The sequence below is a fragment of the Rhea pennata genome, chromosome 1 (genome assembly GCF_028389875.1).
Source record: "Rhea pennata isolate bPtePen1 chromosome 1, bPtePen1.pri, whole genome shotgun sequence".
Classification (NCBI taxonomy): Eukaryota; Metazoa; Chordata; class Aves; order Rheiformes; family Rheidae; genus Rhea; species Rhea pennata.
In genome coordinates, this window is record NC_084663.1 from 56,841,137 (window position 1) to 56,863,159 (window position 22,023).

At 49.0% G+C, this 22,023-nt stretch overlaps 3 protein-coding genes across 3 annotated transcripts; 2 read left to right on the top strand and 1 right to left on the bottom strand.

The window, feature by feature from the left end:
- The first annotated feature begins 1,700 nt into the window (after nt 1-1,700).
- LOC134136914 (arf-GAP with dual PH domain-containing protein 1-like) lies at nt 1,701-8,902 on the top strand. The gene is made up of 11 exons (XM_062569208.1): nt 1,701-1,794; nt 2,910-3,040; nt 3,953-4,044; nt 4,135-4,217; nt 4,894-5,006; nt 5,861-6,007; nt 6,439-6,522; nt 6,884-6,946; nt 7,474-7,545; nt 8,054-8,285; nt 8,374-8,902. The coding sequence occupies exons 1-11, from the start codon at nt 1,701-1,703 to the stop codon at nt 8,400-8,402; spliced, it is 1,140 nt and encodes a 379-aa protein (XP_062425192.1). The 3' UTR covers nt 8,403-8,902.
- Nucleotides 8,903-11,966: 3,064 nt separating this feature from the next.
- LOC134136919 (urotensin-2 receptor-like) lies at nt 11,967-13,124 on the top strand. Its single transcript, XM_062569218.1, has one exon. The coding sequence runs from the start codon at nt 11,982-11,984 to the stop codon at nt 13,101-13,103; it is 1,122 nt and encodes a 373-aa protein (XP_062425202.1). The 5' UTR covers nt 11,967-11,981; the 3' UTR covers nt 13,104-13,124.
- A 2,591-nt stretch (nt 13,125-15,715) lies between these two features.
- On the bottom strand, nt 15,716-19,389 carry LGALS1 (galectin 1). Its single transcript, XM_062569232.1, has 4 exons — nt 19,291-19,389; nt 17,872-17,951; nt 16,336-16,507; nt 15,716-15,943 (listed from the first exon to the last, which is right to left on the bottom strand). Exons 1-4 carry the CDS (start codon nt 19,297-19,299, stop codon nt 15,800-15,802), a joined length of 405 nt encoding a protein of 134 aa, XP_062425216.1. The 5' UTR covers nt 19,300-19,389; the 3' UTR covers nt 15,716-15,799.
- Between the last annotated feature and the right edge of the window lie 2,634 nt (nt 19,390-22,023).

A 22,023-nucleotide genomic window follows, 5' to 3' on the forward strand; every position in this document is an offset into this window, starting at 1 on the left:
CACGCCGCGGCCCCGCGCTGCCGCCCACCCCTTCCGGCACCCGGCCCGGCCCCCGCGAGGCGGTGCCGGGGCTGCTCGGCCCCGCCCGCCATTTTGTGCGCCCGCCACGGCCCTGCGCGGCAGGGCGGGTGCGGTGGAGGGAGCCGCTGCCTCGAAGCACCCCGCTCCCGCCGCGGGGAAGGGGCGACCCCGGGTGCCGCCGTGGCTTTCAAGCAGAGCGGGTTCTGCGGGGAGGGAAGAGCAGCCCAGGCCGTTTCCCGCGGTCCCCGGACGTGGGGCATTGCCGCGGCATGGCGGCTGCTGCCTGGGCCGAGCGCCGGCCCTGGTTGCGGATGGGCGCAACTCGCCAGAGCTGTGGCGGGGCGATGAGTGAGGAGCCTTGCGCGGGCCCTAGCGAGGGAGCGCTGGTGCACGGGGAGACAGCTGGCTCCCGCTGCAAGTCGCGGGCCCCTTGGGGCCGCCGTTTTGCCTACAGTAGTTGGCAAGAGTGGAGCAGGGATCTGATTGCCTTGTTGCCCTGCACAGATTGGGGGGCACCTTTCTGCGTGCCCCTTTGCCTGCCTCTGGCATGTTTTCTTCCACCCTGCTGGAGCTGGGAGAGAGAAAGTGCTGCCACAGATCGGGTGGTATCTGCGGCCTGACACCAGAACCCTGGTGTCCTGCCTGAGGTGAGCAGGAGGTTTCTTCAGGCCATGGTGCCTCCAGCTCACACTTCTTTGCAGCTTGTTCCCTGTAGAGGTGCTTAAAAGGTCATAGGTGCTTTGCTTTGTACAGCTATGGGGGTCATGGCCACAAGACCCACTCTGCCATTCTTACGAATAGTTAGTGTCCATATCTTTCTAATAAAAGTCTGGGGCTTTAATTTAAGGTATTGTATGTCATTCTGTTGGGTCTCCTCTTGTTGGCATCTCATCTTAGTTTGGGAGGACAAGTGTAGGGATGGGTCTTGGCTCCGATGCTCAGCTTCCGGACTTCTCCAAGCAACCCCAGTTTCTGTAGTTGATGGTAGAGAGGTACTACTAGCGCAGGTTGGTGGCAGTGTCAGGACTCCCAGGTTCATTGTTCGTCTGAGTGGCTCTGGCTGAATTCCTGAATTTTTCTTGCCCTCCGTTTCTTGTCTTAAAAATGGGTGTCATGCTTGTGTTGTAGCCTGCTGACTTTGGTGGAAGCTTCTGAGGTGCTGTGGGCAATGACAAAGCCAACCCCAGCCCACAGAGCATGACGAGTTCTGACATGGCCTGGTGGCTGCTAGTCCTGGGCTGCCTTAGTGCTTTATCAGCCCACTTGCTGCTTGCACTCTTTTCCTGGCTTGTCCTCTCACCAGCAGAAATGCGGAAAAACCAGTTCTGTGGTTAATTACTGCACTTCCCTCCACGCCCATGGGGTAGGCCTTCTCCTCCTCCTCCTTCTCCTCCTCCTCCTCCTCCTCCTCCTCTTCTCTTGCAGTCTGGGTGCACTTCGGCCTCCAGCCTCTTTGCCCCTGGCTACGCTCTGCCAGTCAGGCGCTCCTCAGGTCTTCGTAGTCCTTAGATTAACCTTACGTTTTCTCCCACCTCCCCCTTTTCCCTCCTCCTGCAAAATCTATCTGTGTGGTGTCCCTTTCTCCCAGGGCAACCCAACGGGTTGGACTGCAGGTGCAGAAGACAGGCAGCTGCCCTCTTGGTTTGGCCCAACCCTGTCCAGAGGGGTAGCATTTGAACATGATGACTGGAGGCAACGAGAAGAATATGAAAGCTCTAAAGGAAGTGTGGAGAAGAGCAGAAAACTCCTTGTGCGCAGACTGTGGGAAGCCGGGTGAGTCTCCCAAGGCCTTGGAAAATGCTGTTGGAGGAAGAGTCAGAAGCGGAAAGTGAGGCTAGTTTCTAGCGATGATTTTGGCCCATTTGAGACCTTGAGGTGGCTTGTGGAGGAGGAGAGTGAACAGGGGCAGGGGCAATGCTGAGGTGCAGTTGTTGGAAACTGTAGCCCAGCAGCACATCATGCTGTGGTTTGCTGCAAGTTGCGTGGACTGTGGAGGACCCATAGATGGAGGGAGTGGAGAGCCATTGCTCTGTCTGGATATTAGTGTCCTATGTCTAGGGATGAGTTAGGAAGGTGGGAGGAAGGAGGTGCTGCCAAATGCTGGAGGGAAGGACAGGAATACTGTAGTGCCAGATGAGTAAGGACTGTGCAACTGCAATACTGTGGGCTGTAATCGTGTCAAATCTCAAATACAAACCAAGGTCAGGCCCAGTCAGGACCTGACAGGAAAGCTCCCAATGAAATCCTAGCTGCTCCCAGAAGAAGACATGATTCAAAAGGGCATTGCGTCCTCTGTGACTCAGTTCTAAACTGACAACCTGCCACAGGTCCCCCAGAGATTTGTTTTATTAAAGGGCTTGCCTCCATGAAAGAGTATCAATTTGAGGTCCTACAAAAGCTGTAAAAATGCACATCGTGTTCCTCCTAACAGGAGCATGTGGATTGTACCACTCAGGCCTAATTAAGATTGGGCTAATTAATACCATTTTACCTTCTTAAATTCACCCCGGAGAATTTTGGATTCAAGGTTGAATCTTTCTACTTCCTGAGCTAAGTGCTGTTGTAGGTTTGCTGTGCTGCACTAAACGGCTTCCACAGGTGGTTGCATTTTGATCTTGGATGATTCTTTACATAAAGGGAGTCTGCAGAGTGCTTTGGAATTTGTTAGGGTTCAAGTCAATAGAGATTTAAGATTAAATAGTTGAAGTGAGGAGAACAAGGCAGTAATAGCTATTCTTTTTCCAGACTGGCATCTGTACCCTGGGAGGTAAATAATCAGCCTAGATGAAACAGTGGTCACCTACCTCTGTTTCTTGATAGTAGAGGCATATATCCCAGGAAACTTTGCCACTGCTATTGATACCTTTTTTTTTTTTTTTTGTACTCAGATCCTGACTGGGCATCCTCTACTTTGGGTGTCTTTATATGCCTCAGCTGTTCAGGAATTCATCGCAACATCCCTAGCATCAGCAAAGTCAAATCCCTGAAGATGGACCACTGGGATGATGCTCAGGTGCAGGTGAGATCTTTAGCCTTATTGGTATGTCAGGTGGGTTGGGGCTAGGCCATACACTAATGTGTCCTGGGAAAATCAGACCTTGGGCTTCATACAGTTGGAGATTTGGTCTGATGAACAGTCCCAGTGCTACTAGCTGTGCTCTGGATAATCACGTGGGGATAATTTTCCTAACCCACTCGGAGAGGGAGGATGCACTTGACTTACGTGTCTCCCCATGTCTCATTACTTTATGGCTGGGACAGAGATCTTCTTGCAGTGTATCTTGCCAAGGCCCAAAGGTCCACACTGCTCCACCTTATCCATTTCCTACTGGCCAGCACCACCTGGTCTCAACATCTCCTCTTAGTTTCAGCAGTGCAATAGGAAAATCTTGGACAATTTCATGCTTCAAGAACAATCCAGGTTTAATGTGATCACTTGGGGATAATGGGATTTTTGGGGACTTGAGCTTTCCTTGCTATGTGTCCCCTGCCTCCAACCCTACTATGGGACTGACAAAATCTCCAGAAGGGACAAACAAAATAATCTGTATCTCAGTGGCTATGGAGAGGAGCTGAGAGCTTTGGAATGTCTTCCCAAAAGGCATTGTAGTGCTGTGTTTTAACACAGTCTCTCTGAAGATGTGGGGCACTGCAAGAAATCTACTAAATGTGCATGCAGTCAACCTCATGGAAGTGATATTTAAGGCATTCTGTTGGTTTGAGTATGATCAGTGTAATTTCTGTGGGTAGACAAGACCTTTGAGACCCACATTTCTGTAGCCAGACTTTACTGGGATGTTGCAGTGGAGGGGAAAGTGAGTGATCCATTATGGCTCAAAGTGCATCTGCCCTCTCGTATCTCAGGGAAGAAGAAGGCCCGATACAAGCCTGCGTCAAAGGGAAAGCACTAATTCTCTGTCTAACTTTACAGTTCCTGGCCCAGCATGGGAATGCTGTGACTAAAGCCACATATGAAGCTCACATCCCTATTTACTATTACCAGCCAACCTACAGTGACTGCCAGTAAGTTGCTGTATACAAATGAAAGTGGGGAAGGGCAGTTCTAGGTTCCTGTAGTTTGTTTCTGAGCTACCTGTTGTGTTTCCCTGCTAGAGTGCTGAGAGAGCAGTGGATACGGGCCAAATATGAACGCAAAGAATTCACCGAACCAGGAAAACAGCTGCCATACTCTGATGGTAAGAGCAAAGCGCAGCTTCAAAAGGTCCCGCTTGTTTCCTTCACTGGAAGCTTTTGAGCACCAGGAGGAGAAAGCTCATAGTGCAGTGTTGCAAATCCCTAAAGCAATACTCTTAAGAACCTGTCTGGTACTTACAGGGCTTTGTTTTGTTGGAGCTTAAATTGTGGGCAGTGCAGGTTGGCACTGTCCTGGGGTGGTGCTTCCAAGCCTGACACTACCAGCTGTCATTATTCAAAAGCATTTACTGCTAGTATAGCCAGACTTATGCAGAAGTTCTGTCCTGTTGCATGTCACCCCCACCAGACCACAGCATTTGTTTTTGAGTGCCCAAGAGCTTGCAAAGTCAAATGGATAGAGTTCTGGTCCTATGCCAGTTATCTGCATGGGCGCATGGGCTAAGGCTGTAATGTCCATAGGGAGATACAGCTCTTACTGTCAAAGGCAGTAGCAGGAGCCTACCCAGGAGATGGGAACAATCTGTGAATGCTTTTGGTGACCAGGGATCTGGGCTGCAAACCCAGGAACACCACCACTCTGTATTGCAAGTCAGAGATGAAATCTCCCCTTCTCAGATGTCTGTTCTCAGTAATACTTCATAAGCTGCTGCGTGCAGCTCTGATGTGCCTGCTGTGTCTGTGGGAGGATGCTCTTAAAACTGGCCTTTCTATTCCTAGGCATGAAGGAAGGCATCCTCTGGAAGCGAGGCCGAGACAACGGGCAGTTCCTACCCCGCAAGTTCCTCTTGTCTGAGAGAGAAGGATCTCTGAAGTATTTCACCAAGCAAGATGTGAGTACGGTGGTCAGCTCTACCCAGGACACTGAAGTCACAGAGACCTTTTTCCTACACCTTTCTGAGAACTCCTTGCTTGTCGCAGACCAGGGATGATAATGGAAGAACCATGTCACTGAGAAGAGGAGCCCTCTTCCTACTGTCAGAGTGATATTTGCCCCATGTCCTCTCTTTGTGCTTCCATACGCTCTTCCCTTTGAACAATCTCTTTGCTGATGATAGGGAGCATTATCATTCCCTTTAGATACCCCTTTTCTTGTCTCACCAGTGAATCTCAGGGTACAGGTTTGAGGTACAGTTAAGCTCACTACTGATTAGAGGGGTCCTCTTTTGCTCCATCTCTCTCCTGACTGTAATTCTGTCCCTTTCCTGGCACCAGCCTGACAGCTGGTTTGACCTCACTGGAGCCAGTGCAGTCTTCTTTAGTTGGTTTGTTTTGGGTAGTGCTACTTTTCCGCTGGCTTATTTTCCTAAGCTGAATGGGACAAGTGCTAGTTTACTGCTGCACAGGAGGGAGTGGCTTTGGGTAGCGAGGAGCAGGAGTGGGATCTTTCTTTTTAGGGTCAGTTAGTCTTTAGATTGGCTAAACTGTAAAATTATATGCACTTTTAGTGCCTCATTGGCAATTCCAGAGTGGGTGCAGCTCGAATCTAAATTGGAGAAGCTGAGCCACTGTTTGGTCACAAGTATACCATACAGTGAAGTGGGTGTGTGCTACCACAGTTTTGATAGGAAGGGGCAGTTATACCTTTTAAAACACTCTGACCCTGCCTTAAACAACTAACTCAGTAGCTTAGGTCTCTTTCCCACCAAGATTCCTTGTGCATGACCAAGACTATTTCTGTTCTCAGGCTAAAGAACCCAAAGTCATTATTAAAATAGATGTCATCAATGCTACGTTCCAGCCAGTGAAGATTGGAAACCCCAATGGCCTGCAGATCACATATCTTAAGGACAACAAGACCCGGAATATATTTGTCTACCATGAAAATGGAAAGGTATCTAATTTTAACATCAAACACTATGCAAAGCAATTGAGGTGCTTTGTATAAATATTTGAGAAACTACTGATATTAAATAGTCTGAGACAGACTATTTAATGGGTAGAACGGGGGAGAGTGCGTGAGCTGCTGTAGGTAATAGGGTGGGGTTTCTTGCTCTGTGTGTCTGTGGAAGAGATTCGCTGCAGGGAGCAGCGTAGGGGCACTGTGGGTTTGTGTGGGAGGAGCTGCTGTAGATGGGTAGAGGTACTGGCTGTGCTTGTGGGGAATGCGGCAGACATGTTGGCTATGTGTGTGAGGAATGTGCTGTAAGGTTTTGGAAAGGAGAACTGACTCTGTAGTTAGTTAGGAATGGGTGCAGCTGGGTGAATTTGCATTGCTCTGTTACTGTAGCTAATCCTTCTGTCCTGTGCTGTTTCGTTTTTTAGGAAGTAGTGGACTGGTTCAATGCCATTCGCTGTGTGCAGTTCCATTATCTGAAGGTAGCATTTCCCATAGCCAGTGATAATGAGGTAAGGCAGCAGCAGAGAGCAGTGCTGAGTCTCCTACTGGTATTCGCTTAACATGATACAAGAGCCCATTAGTTTACTATTAGATCCTCAGGTACAGAAGTGGAGATAACAGTGCTTAGGTTCAGACAGGAGAAAATGTGCTTAAAAGGGTTTGTGATGCCCATAGAACAGCCACTCTCTGTTATTTTGGGGGACTTTGGCAGCAGAAGTGACTCCTGGATAGGCAGCTCAGGAAACATGAATTTGAAAGGGGTGAATTCTGGAAGGAAGGGTGGGGAAGAGCAGCTGAGCCAAACTGAGGGGAGAAAGTTAATGACAAAAAATGTGGCTAAGAGAAAGCTACTCTTTCATTTTTTTGCAGCTTAAAAGCCGTCTGACAAGGAATTTCCTGAAAGAGGGATACATGGAGAAGACTGGTCCCAAGGTAAGCTGCTGTGGGGGGAGAAATCTAACAGGGAGCTGCCAGAGAGATACTGACCTTCCCTATTCCAGTGTTCTGCTGCTATTTCCATCTTCCCTCACCCCTCACTCTTCAGAGGTTCATGGGAACAGTATGTGTGCACCAAGGGATGGGGAAATAAAAGGAAGGAGAAGGATGCATGTGAAAGTGGATGAAGCCAGAGTCCCTGCTTTCTCCTGGAATAACAGATCCTTCTGCATATATCCATGTGTATGTGACTTTACATATATTTAGAGTCTGGATTTTTCCTGTTTGAACTCTGGGTTCCTTAACAGAAGTCCAAGAATTGGGTGCAACACTTGGGACTGAAAACAAACAAACAAACAAACCCCAGCTATGTATCCCCACTCTCAGCTCAGAAGGGCTGAAGAGAAGATTGCTCTAAAGCAGCAGCTTAACTGAAGTGGTTGGGATGAATTTGAGGTATCCATTCACCTGGCTTGCAGCAGAGGGCACTGTCCCCTTACATATGTCACCTCTTCCCTTCACAGCAGAAGGAGGCTTTCAAGAAGCGCTGGTTCACGCTGGATCACCGCAGGCTCATGTACTTCAAGGACCCTTTGGTGAGCGGGAGGTCTGACCACTGGCCATTGTAGGCAACAGTGCTGTGGGCAGGGTCAGAGTGCAGCCAGAGTCTCTGCTGCTTTGCTCTGAAGTAAGGGATGTTTGCAGCTTCTTCAGCTGCTCTGAATGGACTCTAGGTCTTTCCCTTTTCGTCTCACTTAGTTCATCCCACACTTTCTGTGTTTGTTTCACTGTCTGCGAACAATGGGAACAGGAAGGGCAGTGGTGTCAAGGTGATGGTGGGGAGGAGAATGACATGCTGGGTGACATGCAGAGATAAGAAGAGCAGTTCCTCTCTCAGGCCTTTCGAGATCTGTGCTCTTAATTTTCTTTTCAGTCACTGCTTTTGAGCATAATCTCTGCTGTTCTGAATCTCTGGACCATCTTCATCTTTTGCTGCTACATCCCTCATCCTCACCACTCACCTCCTGCCCTTTGGTGCACTGCTCTTAGTCCCTGGTCCTTCTGGGATTCAGGTAGTCCCTCTCTTTCCATTCTGATGTGCAGGATGCTTTTGCTAAGGGCGAAGTGTTTGTGGGCAGCAGAGAGAATGGCTATAGCGTCCAGAAGGGATTACCTTCAGGTACACAGGGCAACTTCTCTTGGCACTATGGCCTCACCATTGTCACCCCCGACCGGGAATACCTCTTCACCTGTGAGACAGAGACTGACCAGCTGGACTGGATCACAGCCTTCACTAGTGTCATCAACCAGCCCATGATACCACAGGAATATGCAAGTAAGTGCCAGGATGCTATTTTCTTCCCCTCCTGCCCCCTCAAGTTCAGTGTAATGTTCTAATACACCAACTTTTCCCTTCATTACAGTTGAAGCCTACTTCAAGGTTAAATCCTAGGAAGCCATGTGAGAACCCAGCTATGACTCAACTCTGCCTGATGCTGTTGGGTAGGGTGTCAGGAGAGAAGAGGAGATCCACATCAGAGAAACACAGTGCTCTTGCAACCTGCCCTTTGAAGCACTTTGTTTTCCATAGACAAATCACTTTGGGGCACTATTAAGCTGCTTCTTTTCAAATGTGAGACTTTGTGAGACTGAACCCCTCAGTGCAACCAGTCACTGCTAAACTGCTGTGATCTGACTGTATGCTGGCAGGCACCATGATTGACCTGGGACCTAATGTCACATCTGCATGAAACTGCGGAGGGCCACATACCTTATGCAAGAAAACAGCCACCTGGCCGGAGCAGTGGCTGGATTAGAAGGGACTGCTCAATTACAGGAAACAGTTTCTCTGCTGGGGACAGAGAAGTGAAACGTCTAGATATTTGATCAGTTAGAACTATAGTTGAGAAAGGTCACTTAAAAGATGTAATTCGACAGCTAAGCGTGGGGCATATTTTCTGACATTTGTGCATGGGCTTGAGAGCTTCTTCAGATGACATTTGTATGGAGACCTTCTTCTAATTGCTACTGAGAAGAGTAAGAGACCAGCTCAGCAACAGCATATGTGTATGCGTGTGTGTATGTGGATAATCTGTGTGTGTTTGCATGCACATAACATAAAAAAATTGTGGGAGGGGAAATACTGGCATAGGGAAGATGCTTCGAGGGATATTCCTGTCTTTGAAGTTCTGCTGTCAAACATAAGTCTCTGTAATCAAACAAATGGAGAGAGGTTGGCTCCTGCAGAGAACAGCTTGTGGCAAGTCTGTTACAGTCTTTAGACTCTCTTGACTTTACTGGAGCCCAGGCTTTTCCGTCTGAAGCGAGTAATACATGGTATTTGCTCTAGAGGGAGCAAATGTATGACAGAGGCCGAGCACTTTAATTCTGACCTATGTGTTTTAACACTTCTATGCTGTCGTATCAGCAGTAAGTTACTATATTTATGTCCTTCTAGTAACAGTTGGACTATCAACTAAATCAACCCATGACTCATATTTTAGAGATCATCTCTTTACGTTCTCCTGGGAAAGCTGTTTTGCCTGCTGGAAGGGCCAGCTGAGTTCTGCTGATGATTGCAGTATCTAATGTCTGCAATTTTACACAGGCAGTGTGAGAACAGGTATCTAGGGTGTTAAGGGGAGCTTACTGGAATTAATGAGGCAACTTATATCTTAATTAGTTCCTAAAGAAATGACTTAAAAGTCCTATTGTAAGTTCTTGCTTCCTAAGTGAGCTGAGCTGCTAAATGCTAAAGCATGAGTTTACTTCTTGAGGAAAAAAAAGACACTGAAAATCAGAGCAAGGAGCCGTGAGGATTGATGGCATTTCCCAGGGCATTTTGTGAATCTTTCCACAAGAGCAAATGAACAAAGGCATGTTCCCTCTCTGTTTCTCTGGGAGTCCCTCTCTGTGCTGGGACCACTACAACCTATTGGGAGCATCAACTTTTCATTGGAAGTTCCTAGACAAGAAGCAGTGTTACTAATCCTGCTGCCATGGCACAATGGAACTTTTCAACCACAAGTGCATTCTCTTTGCAGTTTACTCATCTTTCCCAATTTGGAGCATGAACTGCCCCAGAAACTAAAGCCTGCCACAAGGCTTATCACCTTCTCTTCTGAGACATAGTGCCATTTTGGTTCTGATGACATGGAAGTGGAGTAGTTCAGTAAAAAAATAAACTCAAGGCCCGTTTAAACATCTTGCCCATTCAATTCTGCTATGAGAAGGAGAGAGAGTGACCACGACCAGACCAACAATCTGCTCACCATATCACAGAGGGAGGCCTTTGAAGTCCCCTCTATGCAATGTCATGTGTGTTATACACTGCCACTTGTGTGGCATGGTCCTGCTGAAACTGGTGCTGTTGCATATTAGCACATCAGTTGGGAAGGTACTTGGATCCTACTGCAAAAAGGGCAGTACAGGCACTGCTGCTGGGATATTTACCTCCCTTTGCTGCTGAGATACTGCTGCTGGAAGTGAGTGGAGGCATTTGACTCACGTAGAACTAAGCTACTAGACTGAGGATACAAAAGAGCGTATATCTGGAGCAGCCTGAAACTTCCCTGTGGACTAGCAGCAGAGCATATTTGGTAATGGCATGTATCAGTGCTCTGCAAACTGCCACATGTCTGCTCCCTGAGATGGAGGTTCAAGTCTGGGCAAGGAAATTCCGATACACCACTAGGAGGCAATAGTATCTATATCACACACCTCTGCTTCCTCTTCTGAGGTGAGGAAGCAGGTACTGGTGGAAAAAGGGCAGGAGAGGGAAAGGTTGGAGGAGGAGTATGATCTTTGAGGAAGAAGTGGGTCTAAAATATCTATCCCTTTGAGTCTGTAGGATCTAGGATCACAGCTCATAATTGCCTGCTGACTGTGGGATAAGGGAGGAACAGGGCCAGGTCATAGGCAACGGGACATGTCCTACCACATCAGATCATAGAATGGTAAGGTTGGAAGGGACCTCTGAGGATCATCTAGTCCAACCCTCAGCGTAGCCTGTACAGGGCTATCTGGTTATCTGTGGAGATTTTTGGCTGCAAAACCAGTGGCTAAACTCCACTGTCTACACTTCAAGGGGTCCTGTTTTCCTCAGAGGAGAGAGGGAGGACAGATGCTCTCATCTTTGCTTGATGAGCCAAGAGTCATGCAGAGTAGTGCGGCAGCTCCGTATCTTTTGCATTTTTGATGCTGACCCTTGATTCCCTTCTAAAGCTACAATATAATGCTCCTTCCACATTGTGGAGTCTCATATTTTAGCTATATCCTGTCTCAAAGGATGAAAGCTGTGGAGGGAAATGGGAAATAGAAATGGAAAAAAGATCAAAAAGGAAGAAAGTAGGAGGAAGGCATTGGGGAAGAAAAAGCGCTCTTAAGGTGTGTATGAAAGAAGGAAGAGAGAGCCAGCACAGATCCTCAGCTAGTGGTTAAAAGCCCAGTATAAATTGGGAGTGCATTGACATTGATGTGTGAAGCTGTGAGTTGGACACATTCTTGTGCACAGCAAATGAGATGACTCTGCAAGTGTTGGTTCGGGGGGCAGAGCATACTTCTCCAACATCTCTTTAAGCTGAGAGGATACAGAGACTTGGGAGAAGAAGAAATCCGTTCACCTACTGAGGATAAATTGCTGCTGGTTTCTGTGGGCCCAGTGAACACTGGCAAGAGGCGAGAGAGGAGCGGGTGAAGAGCAGAGTTGTTTCCTCCTGGCAGACAGAGGTGGTTTAGCATTGCTTGGCATTGAGAGGAGGAGGGGGTGTCTTTCTCAACCCTTTGATGGTGTTTAAGGAAAACTACTGGACAGAGTTTGTGATGGACAAGATCAGCAAAATGGACTGGACCGCTGGAGGTGAGGAATAGATTTTGGTGGACTATCTTGATATTTACTGAAGTCGCACAATTCTTTCCTTCCCTTGGCTTGTCTTGTGCTAAGACTATACGTTTCTCATACAGCAAGTGGTGAAGGCAGAGGGCAGGAACGTGTCTCCGACAGCCTGACTGCTTTTGCTCCCTGTGTCCAAAGATGTCTTGTGACCCTTTCCTGCTAACCGCAAGGCCCGGAGAGGATCTTGATGGTGATAACTTCTCAGAGGAGAGTAGTGGAAGGGGTGATGGCAGCAGTGTCTTGGGAGGTGACAGCACAGTCACAGGGCCCCTGAGTGCAATGCTGCTGGTCATGTGCCTCACTGGGATGGTGGGGAATGTCTACACACTGGTGGTAGCTTCTGGAGGGATTGCAGGCCGCTCAGCAGGCTCCTTAGGGGTCTACGTGATCAACCTTGCACTGGCTGATTTCCTGTACCTCTCCACCATCCCCTTTGTGGTCTGTACCTACTTTGCTCATGACTGGTTCTTTGGAGATGTGGGTTGCAGGCTTTTGCTCAGCCTGGACCTCCTTACCATGCATGCCAGCATCTTCCTTCTGACTGCTATGAGCCTAGAGAGATACTGGGCTGTGACCAGGCCACTGTGGGCCAGGCGGGTTGGAAATGCTTACCGCAAGCTGGCCAGTGCCATTCTCTGGCTGCTCTCGCTTCTGCTAACAGCCCCCATGATGGTGATGATCCAGCTACGGGACCAGGGCAGTCATCACAAGCGGATCTGCTTCCCCACCTGGACGCCAGCTGCCTTCAGGCTTTACCTCACAGTGCTGTTCACCACCAGCGTTCTGGTGCCTGGCCTGGTGCTGGGTGTCGTCTACGCCCGCCTTGCCCGGGCCTACCAGGCCTCTGCATTGGGCCTGGGGCCACTGGCCACTGGCCGGGCTTCCTCCCAGAAGCTTTCCTCACGGATCTTTGGCATTATTGCAGCCTACTGGGCCTGTTTCCTGCCCTTCTGGGCCTGGCAGCTGACGAGGCTGTACTGGGACGACGGCCTGGTTCTTGGCCCCACCATCCAGGCCTACCTCAACTTTGGGGTCACGTGCTTGGCCTATGGCAACAGCTGTGTCAACCCCTTCCTCTACACTCTGCTAACCAGGAACTACCGGCAGCCTCCCAGCCACAGCAGGAGGGAGCTGCCGGGGCCAGGGGCCCCCTCTCAGGGGCGGACGCAAGGCGTGGGAGGAGACAATGGCTCCTCCCTGGTTTTCAGGGAGATGTCTGGGTCTGCAGGGGAAAGTGGGGAGGGCCCAGAGTGTCAATAAATGCCCCGAATGGGAGCTTCTCCTAGCTTTTTGCTGAGATTGAATCCTCCAGGAAAGGAAAATAAAGCAAGTGTTTTCTCTGCCAGCGTGTGATGTCCTCCATTGTTGCAGCGTGGTCATCTTCACACCTTTTCTGCCACTATAACTCCCCTCCTGCTTCCCCATCTAACAACGCTTGTGTCCTCAGGTGAGTGGAAGAAGCTCTTGAAAAGACTTGCCTTAGGGATCCTGACTGCAGCGTGTGTGAGGAGTAAGCTAGTTCTCGGCTCTTCCAGCTCTTGCACACTAGCCATCACCTTTCAGAAAACCAGGGAGTGGGTAGAAGGGAGCAGTTAGCCTTGATACATCTATATTATGCTGCCAGAGAGTCCTTGCCACCCCTCGTCTCCTTCCTAGCAATGGGCTGAGAAATAATCGAGTTAGTACAACAGTGAGTCACAGGATTTCATGGGACCAGTGAGTCACTTCTAGAACTAGCCACGCTAGCAGAAGACCTGAAATAAAGTTCATCCCCTGACTTGTGGTAAAATTCATCTTTCTTTTTTTTTTTTTTTCCTCCCCCCCCCCAAAAAAAAAAAAAGATTTTGAAATACCTCCCCCCCTCCTGCAAAAAAGAAAAGACTCCCAAGACATTATGAATTGTATAAGACACCCCTGAAATTAGCTTGGGGACCTCAGGACCACATGTCCTGGTCAGCTTTTAAGGTCACCTCAGCAGAGAGAAACTGCAAGGAAATTGCTCCATTACCTACCCTTCATCATAGCCAGTGAAGGGGCCTCTCATCAACATGGTGTCCCTGCTCCGATTGAGCCCTCTGTCCTACTGAATGCCAGTACATAAACTGGGCTAGTTCTCTTGTCTTGAGGCCTGCTGGCTCAACATGGCTTACTTCCATCCTGATAAACTCTTCTTATCCCCCAAAAGGATAGCCTTGTCTATACCACCCCACAGGAACAGTGCCCAGCCCAAACTGTCCCCCAGCCGTGCCTGGGCACTGGGTCACACTACTAGATGTTGCATTTACTAATATAGACATAGTTCTAACACGCAAGCAGTAAGCAAGATGACTCTCAAAAGACTGGTTCAGGGAGGCAGAGCTCACAGGGCTGAGAGGGACCCAACCACAGAGCATGAATCTTGTAAAGCCCAGATGTTCTTGTCTGCCAGCCTGAAAGCCCATCTCAAACCCTCACCTCCAGTTTGAATTCCCCCACATCCTAGCAGTCAAGCCTTGCTCTGTGCGGGTACCTCCAGACAAAGGGCCTGGCAGAGCCTTGGGAAATGCAGCACAAGAACAAGAGATGCTGCTGCCTTAGAAATGAGCTCCTGCACCCCAGCTGCTCTGCAACAGGCTAATGGGGGGAACTGGCCTGGCTCAGTACCCTAGTAGGTTGTCAAGGTGTTTGGGTTTTATACTGCTCATGGTCCAGCTAAGAAGCAAGGACCCAGAGATTGGGACTTTACACCTCAAACCTAGCAGGCAACTGCTATGAGCTAGAAAGAGCAATTCCCACCTTTCCATGTCTTACCAGGCACCTTCTCCCCACAGCAGCAGCTGCTGCCACTGCCACCAGCACTGCTGAAGTAGCATTAAACTGGGAGAGTCTCAAAGGCAGCTGCTGTCAGATGACTTGGGTAACACACATCCCAATGAGGAATGCGCTACAGCATCACAACATGCCTCATCTTCTGGCTCCTCAGTGACTGAAGGATGGGCCTGCCAGTTTTAGATTAGATTGAGAAGGGCTCAGGCTCATTTAAGCTGATGAAGGGCTAACAAAAGTATAGCAGACACATCCTTGGCATCCTACACCACAGCTGTGCTTTGCTCCCACTCCTAGCCCATTGGAGCAGGTAGGAGAAGGACAGCATTCCCTGCTCTAGAGGGAGTAGGCCAGGCAGATGAAACAGATTGCAACCGGACTCCTCCCCTTACTGCCAGCTATGCTAAATAGGCCAAGACCTAGCTGTATTTGGGCTGCTGCAGTTATTGGGAGGAAGGAGGTGGATGAGGAACTCACTAGAAACTCCCCTGCACTCAGCAAGACACCCATTTCCACTGCTGCTGTAGCACAGCAGTGCTAAGAGATCCCAAAGAGATGCTGGAGGGCTGCAGGCCATCAGTAGGACAGGCCATTAAAGAGAGATGCAGGCCAAAGACAGCACAGCTGAGGATTTCCCAGCCCCCATATGCCTGTCACAGTTTGCCTAGCACAGCCATGCCAGGCTGTCTGAGACCTGCCAGGCAGAGATGCTCAGTTTAAGGAGGGATATATTTCATCAACTCCCTTTACTCAGGCAGGAAATGAGTCAGACTAAGCCTCAGAAGGGATTGTGTACCCAAGAAACACTTCTACTCTGTCCTAGTCAGGGACTATTGATGTCTCCCCATGTTTCCACCTTTCCTCTTCCTCTCTGAAGTTAGTTTATTTGCCTTCCAAGGCAGAAGAGCGGAGAAGGGCTAGGGCAGAGCCTCCTTGGGTGTGTCAACCTGGCCTTCTCATCCACGCAATCTCCCCTCATACTAGTCCAGCCCATCCACATATGGTATCCCCCTACCCTCAGTATGGCCAAACAGTGTGGACAAATCATCAAAAATTAGGTTCTGAGATCAGGTAGACCAAATATTTATTGATTGCCATCTGCTTTTTTTTTTTTTTCCTCTCTCTCTTTTAAGAGAGGATATAGGAAGAAACTATTCCCAGCTAAGGGACTGGAGTGTGAAATCCCCTTGCGCATCAAAGTAGTCAAAGACCTGGAGACCAAGCCGGTTAGGGAACGTGAACTGGTGGCCTGGCAGATGGACTGTCACATCACTTGGGTTGATAGAGAAAGTAATCTGCAAGACAAGAGAAAGAGTCAGAGAGAGCTTCTGCCCAGATACCCTGCAAGCCTTTCCCCTCACCATTGTTGCTCTGCCACCCTCCACTTTGCCAGATGAACCTACTCACAGCTTACCCAGCTCTGCAACAGCATCAGCATTATTCCAGTCTCCTAAGAAATGCCAATTCCCTGCCTCAGTTCAACAGTAACATCTTTGAGAGAGCTTGTGCATGTTCAGTTGCCACCCTCCACTACTGCTCAGAGTCTAGAATGATGGCACTGGCCAAGTAAGAAAAGTCAGCCACATCCCATACAAACAGTCTGGAGCCAGCTCCTGCAATTGGGTGCCCTGTGCCAAATACCCTCTCTTTACCAGGTCATGTAAAGAGAGAATATCCCAGGCCTCACCTCTATAGGAGCTCCCTTCTGGAAAGGGAAGACCGTCTCCCTGTGCTCTGTGCCCCACTCCTCCACCTTCTTTGAGTTGCACACAATTGTGTTCACATCACCATGAGCATCAAAGCGAGGGTTAAAATGAAGGCCCAGGTGGGTTGAATCCTTTCCCAGATTCATCACAAAGCTACAAAGAAAGAGGAAACATTGACAGTATGGTAACATCTTGCCCATTACCACGAATGCTTCTGGGTCCATTCCCTCAGGCCAAACTCAGTGTTTGAAGAGAAAACCTACAAGAAAACTCTGCAGTGTAGCAAAAGAGGGTGTAAGGTGCCCCTTACTGACTTATATTGCTGGAACAGACACTGCTTATTTTCCACAAAACTTTTAAGAGGAAAAGGTTTGGTGTCTAGCTCTGAACAGGAAGTTATTCTGTACTAAAAACAGCTTCTGGGGAGTCAGTTGCGTGCCATCAATTTCTCTTTCAGCCCCAGACAGTTAGCTGGTGCTGCACCCTGCTTGACAGCTGCTGTCTTCCTCCACCCTGCAGGCAGCTGAAATAATTACCATCTCATTAGTTATCCCAAAGTATCTGCAACTGCAGTGGGAGGAAACAGCTTCCCAGCCCAGTGTCCACCTTGCCTCCAGGCCTCTTACCCAGATGAAAAACAAGGAGGCATATTATTTGGTAAGAGAAACCCCAGGAGGCTTCACTCTGATGCTACTAAACTTCAAAGGTATTGAGAAGAGCTGGGACATGTTTCCTGGAACACTTCTGCTCCCAGAACATCAGCTATGTGCTCCACCTATCCACCAAGGGGCCCCCAACAGCCACAGACCCATGAAAGAGCTCAGAACTGCTTCGGAGGTCTTCCTGGGGGCCCTGCCACCGGTCCTTGCAGAGCTAGGTGATGTCTTCTACTTACTAAACCAACCTGTTGGTTCACCACCTTTGCCCCCTCCCTTCACCATCAGCATCTGAGGGGCACCTCCACTGGAGGATGCAGATTTAAGTATCCTGGGACCCCTTATGCCACTTGCAGCTTTTTCATTTGCACTGTTAGCTGGAGCTGTGACTCAGCATCTTTCAACATTGAGCCAGAGCACCCAGCTAGCTAGCAGAGCAATCATCGTAGCTGCTTGGGCTGTAACCTCCTCCTCCCAGTGCAGCCAGGCACTGTAATGGGGCCTCTGCTGCAGAGCTATCTCAGTGCAGATGAGATGATGTGGCTGGGTGAATGGTCTCAAGCCAAATCTCAGTATAGGCACAGCTTCCATTTCCTTTACCCCACATTAGAGAGGATGTGGCTGCTGCCAGTGCAGGTGGCTGGAGCTTCACATCTGCTTTGTCTCAGCCATTTGGCAGGGGAGTGCATCTGCAATGTGCATTAGGCAATGACTCACTGGAAAGCACTGTTGGTGTTAACCCCTTTCATAGCTGCATCTCTCCTTCTCTTCCCACCCACAGGAAGAATTCCCTGTTCCTCACCAGCAAAAGCCAGTTCAGCATGATGCTTCAGCCATGTCCTGGCAGACAGCATGGCTTACCTTTTGGCACTTGGTGAAATTTTGCCCTTCACAGTGAGACGCTGGCCAGGCTTGAGGCCCAAGTTGGTGCATACTGGTCCCTGAGGAACACAGAGGCAGAGGTTATCTCAGTACCTTTTGGCTCACTTACTCAGACCTGGCTTCTTCCTGCTGCCTTGCAGAGAAAGTACATTGCTTTGGACTGCTGGAGAGACAGGGAGGATCCCATCCCCTAGGGCAGGGCAAAGGAGGTGCTCCAGAGAAGTTACCCCCATTGCACAGGGCACATGCCTGGTTTCCCAGCTTCCCTACAGCTGCTCTCATTAACACATCTGTATTTCACTAGAGTGAAGTGAACCCAGGTTCCCACCACACCCACCCACCCTCGCCTAGCACGTGCTAAACACCCACGTACCCCTTGAGTCTCATATCTCCTAACACAAACCTCTGCAGGGTTAGAGCCTCCACTCCTTTCCCTTGCTTTTGAGCTTCAAGCCTTGCCCAACTCCTGAGGACTTGTTTTTTGCTGGTCCAGCATATGCAAAAACATATTCTCCTGCTTCATGCATACACCCTGCTACACCTTTCTAGGAGGACTAAAATATCCTGACAAGCCCATAAATCTGGTCAGCCCTAGCTCCAGCCTCACTTTTCAGCACTCCCAGGGCCAGGTCATAAGATTAAGAACTTTTCTCACCTCTCTCTACCCCAATTCAGTAAATTAGTTTGCACTTGGGACACTCCTTGGTTTTCCCCACCCCCAGCCCACCCCATATCTAAGGTGAGATAAGTCAGTAGAATAAGTACATTCTTTTGAAACAAATATTTCCCCAGCAATCCCTGGCACTCACCAAGCAATAGTCTTAAGAGCATATTTTCTTACGAGAGTTAGCAACACTTCCTAAAAGCACATTTTCTTGCAAGAGAGAGTGATAAGGATGTGATAGGGATGACTCATGAAAACTTCAGCCAGAAAGCAAGAAGTGAATGGCAAGCCTGCCCAGGAGAAGAAATAACTGGAGAACATTAAATATTACAGAAGCTGCTCCCCTAGAGCATTACTGCTGTGAAACATGTTACCTCAGTTTAGGAACCGACACAGCAAGGACGTCACCCCCCCCCCCATATCTCCATAAAGGGATCCTGCAGAAGAAAAAAAAATATATATTCCTGCCAGAACAAGAAATAGCATCACCCTCCTATAATACATGCAGCAGAGATCCTTACTCCCCCAAAAGCAAAGATCCAGCTCTGAAAGACCCTCTGACATAGAGGATGATGAATGGATGGAGGAGGACAGCAGAAGTATCCTCACAGCAAACCTTCACCAAACTCCCGCTCTGTGGAGCCTCACTTTCAGCAAGGCTGCCCCTGCAGACCCAGGGAAACAAGCCCCTCTTGCAGCCATGCACTGCCCTCCCCATCTCTCTCTCTACTCACACAAGACATGGTGCCACTCTTCAGGCTAATTCTCCTCTCTACCAAGATGCCAAAGTCCCAGACAAGCAGCTGGGGAGCCCCACCCTTGCCTTTAAATAGATGGGGAGCTGAGTTGTCACAGCCCTGCTCCACTCCACCTGCCAATCAGATTGAGGAAAGGGTGGGGGCATGGGAGGGGATAACGTTAGGGGGCAGGAGAACCTCTTAGACAGAGCTGTCTCCTCCCACTCTTACCCTCCAGGATGCTAAATCCAACCCTTTCAAGAAGGCTGTCAGCCACTCCAGGAGGAGATCCAGCTGTGTGGCCATGAAGTCCATGGAAAATAGTTTTACAATGAGTTTACTATCCAAGGCTTTCATCCCACGTGGAAAATGATCAGATGGATTGAGACTTGGCGGGAAGGGTCAGGGAGGAGAGCTGGGCTCTTTGGCTCTGCCTAAACCCGCAGCAGAAGATCTATCGCTAAGCACACATGATACCTCAGAAACTATGTGGTCAAGCTAGAATCCCAAGAGCAGAAGACAGACACTTGATTCTAGGACTCCTAGCCATGCTATCAAGTCTTTCTGTCTCCAGAAGCTGTGCAGCTACTGACCCTGCCCTTACCACCAGCTCCTGTAGATACAGGCACTAAAGGAGGAAAAATAGCCTCAAGCCTGCAGAACTCCTAGATGCCCTCAAAAACATGCAGTATAGCTTGGCCATAGGGCACAACAAACCTTCCAGGCATCTGTCTTGGTGAGATGGGGAAGTATTATCCAGGAAAGCTCAATACCTGGCTCTAGTATCTACCCCAGCAGGTTTTGAGGGCTGAGGAACATGGGTGGGGTAGGGCAAAACACACTATTGCTATAAATCTGTGGGGTCTGTATGTCTGTTCTCTGCCTCTACAATCCCTTTGTGGCAAATATGATTCACTCAGGGTGAAAGGATTTATCTGGAAAAAGTTAGCCAATTATAACATGGCTCAACTGTAATTACGCTGAAGGAGGAGGGAAAAAATTCAGGCAGTGGGCCAAGCCTGTGGTTTAAAGCTTTCCTTGTCTTGCATATTTGTCTCTAAATCACAAGACACACTGTTTTCCTGAAGAGGCCCAGAACTGAAATGCTCTGAAACATTTTCTTCTTCCCTTTCTGAGGCCCATCAGTTTCCCATCTTCTGAGAACACAGTAGTCCCCATCTCTCACCACCTTCAAGCATGACCCCAGAGACTGTCACTTCTGAGTATATCTAGCCGACATTGTCAAGTGACAACAGAGCTAGGAGGGAAAACCTTTTGTCTGTTGGAGCTGGGGAGGATGGGGAAAAGCTTCTGCTTTCTGCCAGATCATCACCCCATGACACAAGGAGGCTGGAGTAAAGGCCAAAATGGCCCTTATTCTCCATCTCTGAGATCTGGTCCTCAAAGCCCACAGGCCTTCCCTGCTATGATATGTCCTTTCCTTCCTTCCTCCCCTCTAGAAACCTCAGAGTTCAGCCTGTGAACCTGACTTCTTTCTTCTGCAGAAGAACCAGCTTCCCTATGCTTGGGGTGTGCGAGTATGTAGTGTGTGTGTATGTGATTAAATAAATTCCTTTCAAATGCAAAGTTCTGTGAGACTGGACACATGGAATCGCTGTGAAGGACCTCAGACATCCATCCAAAGAGATATGCTGCTCCTGGAGCCAAGGTCTAGCACGTTGCAGAGGCTGAACTGTGTTCAGTGACTGTTCTTTTGCAAGAATTGGTGGATGGAGAAGGAAAATGTCCTGATACATGTTCACTTAGAGCTGGAGATGTGGGAGAACATTGAAAAGATCAAGGGTAGGTGCTGTTCCCTGTGCATTTCTGCCAGGTGTGTGCTGTAATCCAGCTTTAACAGCCACTAGCCTCTTTAGGTCACATCTGTCCAGGAGCCTTCCTCCAAGTTGCCTGGGAAGATCAGAGACCAGCTCACAGATAATGAGGGAGGGGATATCATCCAAGAGGAGATGATGGCTATTCACATAAAAATAAAACTATTCACATATTCTCAAGTCCCTTAGCCATGAGACTTGAGTCTCTCTAGGGCAGCCTGTGTTTGCCTGTTGGGAGTCTGGGGCTTTCCACTGGCTTTTAAGGAGCTTGGAAGTATATGTCTGACATTAGCTTGACAGGAGCATCTCCTGTTGCAGTTTGGCCCAAGCTCTGCCAGCTGGCCCAGAGGCCTGTGGCATGTTCCACAGTGCGTAGACCATGGCTACCTCCATCAGTACAATGCTGTGTCTCTCTTCCTACCGCTGGGTTAGAACCCCCATGATGAAGAGACAATATCTAAAGCTCCAGAACGAGTGTCCTCACTGAATATGGCTAAGTTCAGAGTCCTTGTCTGGGAATGTCCCTGCACACTGTGATTGCACACCACAGAGACAGGGATGGTGTACTTGGCTGTACTGCTACCCGTTACACGACACTGAAGAAGCAAAGGTGCTTGCTTATTGTATTCAGGAGGGATATGCCATAGGAAGGGCCAATGTGAGCTGAGAAGGGCAGAGCTAGGTTTGTTAGAGCTGAAGATCCTCATTTCCCATCATTTTTCTCCTTACCAGTGTGTGGCAAAGGGATGTCCACCACACCAAAGTTTATCAACACATCTGATGTGGAAAGGATGGAGATGAAGACAAATCACAGCAGATGTTGGTGGCACAGGCTTACCCATCTGTGTGGGAACTCAGCAATAAGATAGATCTCCTCTCTTCCACCCTTTCAGCC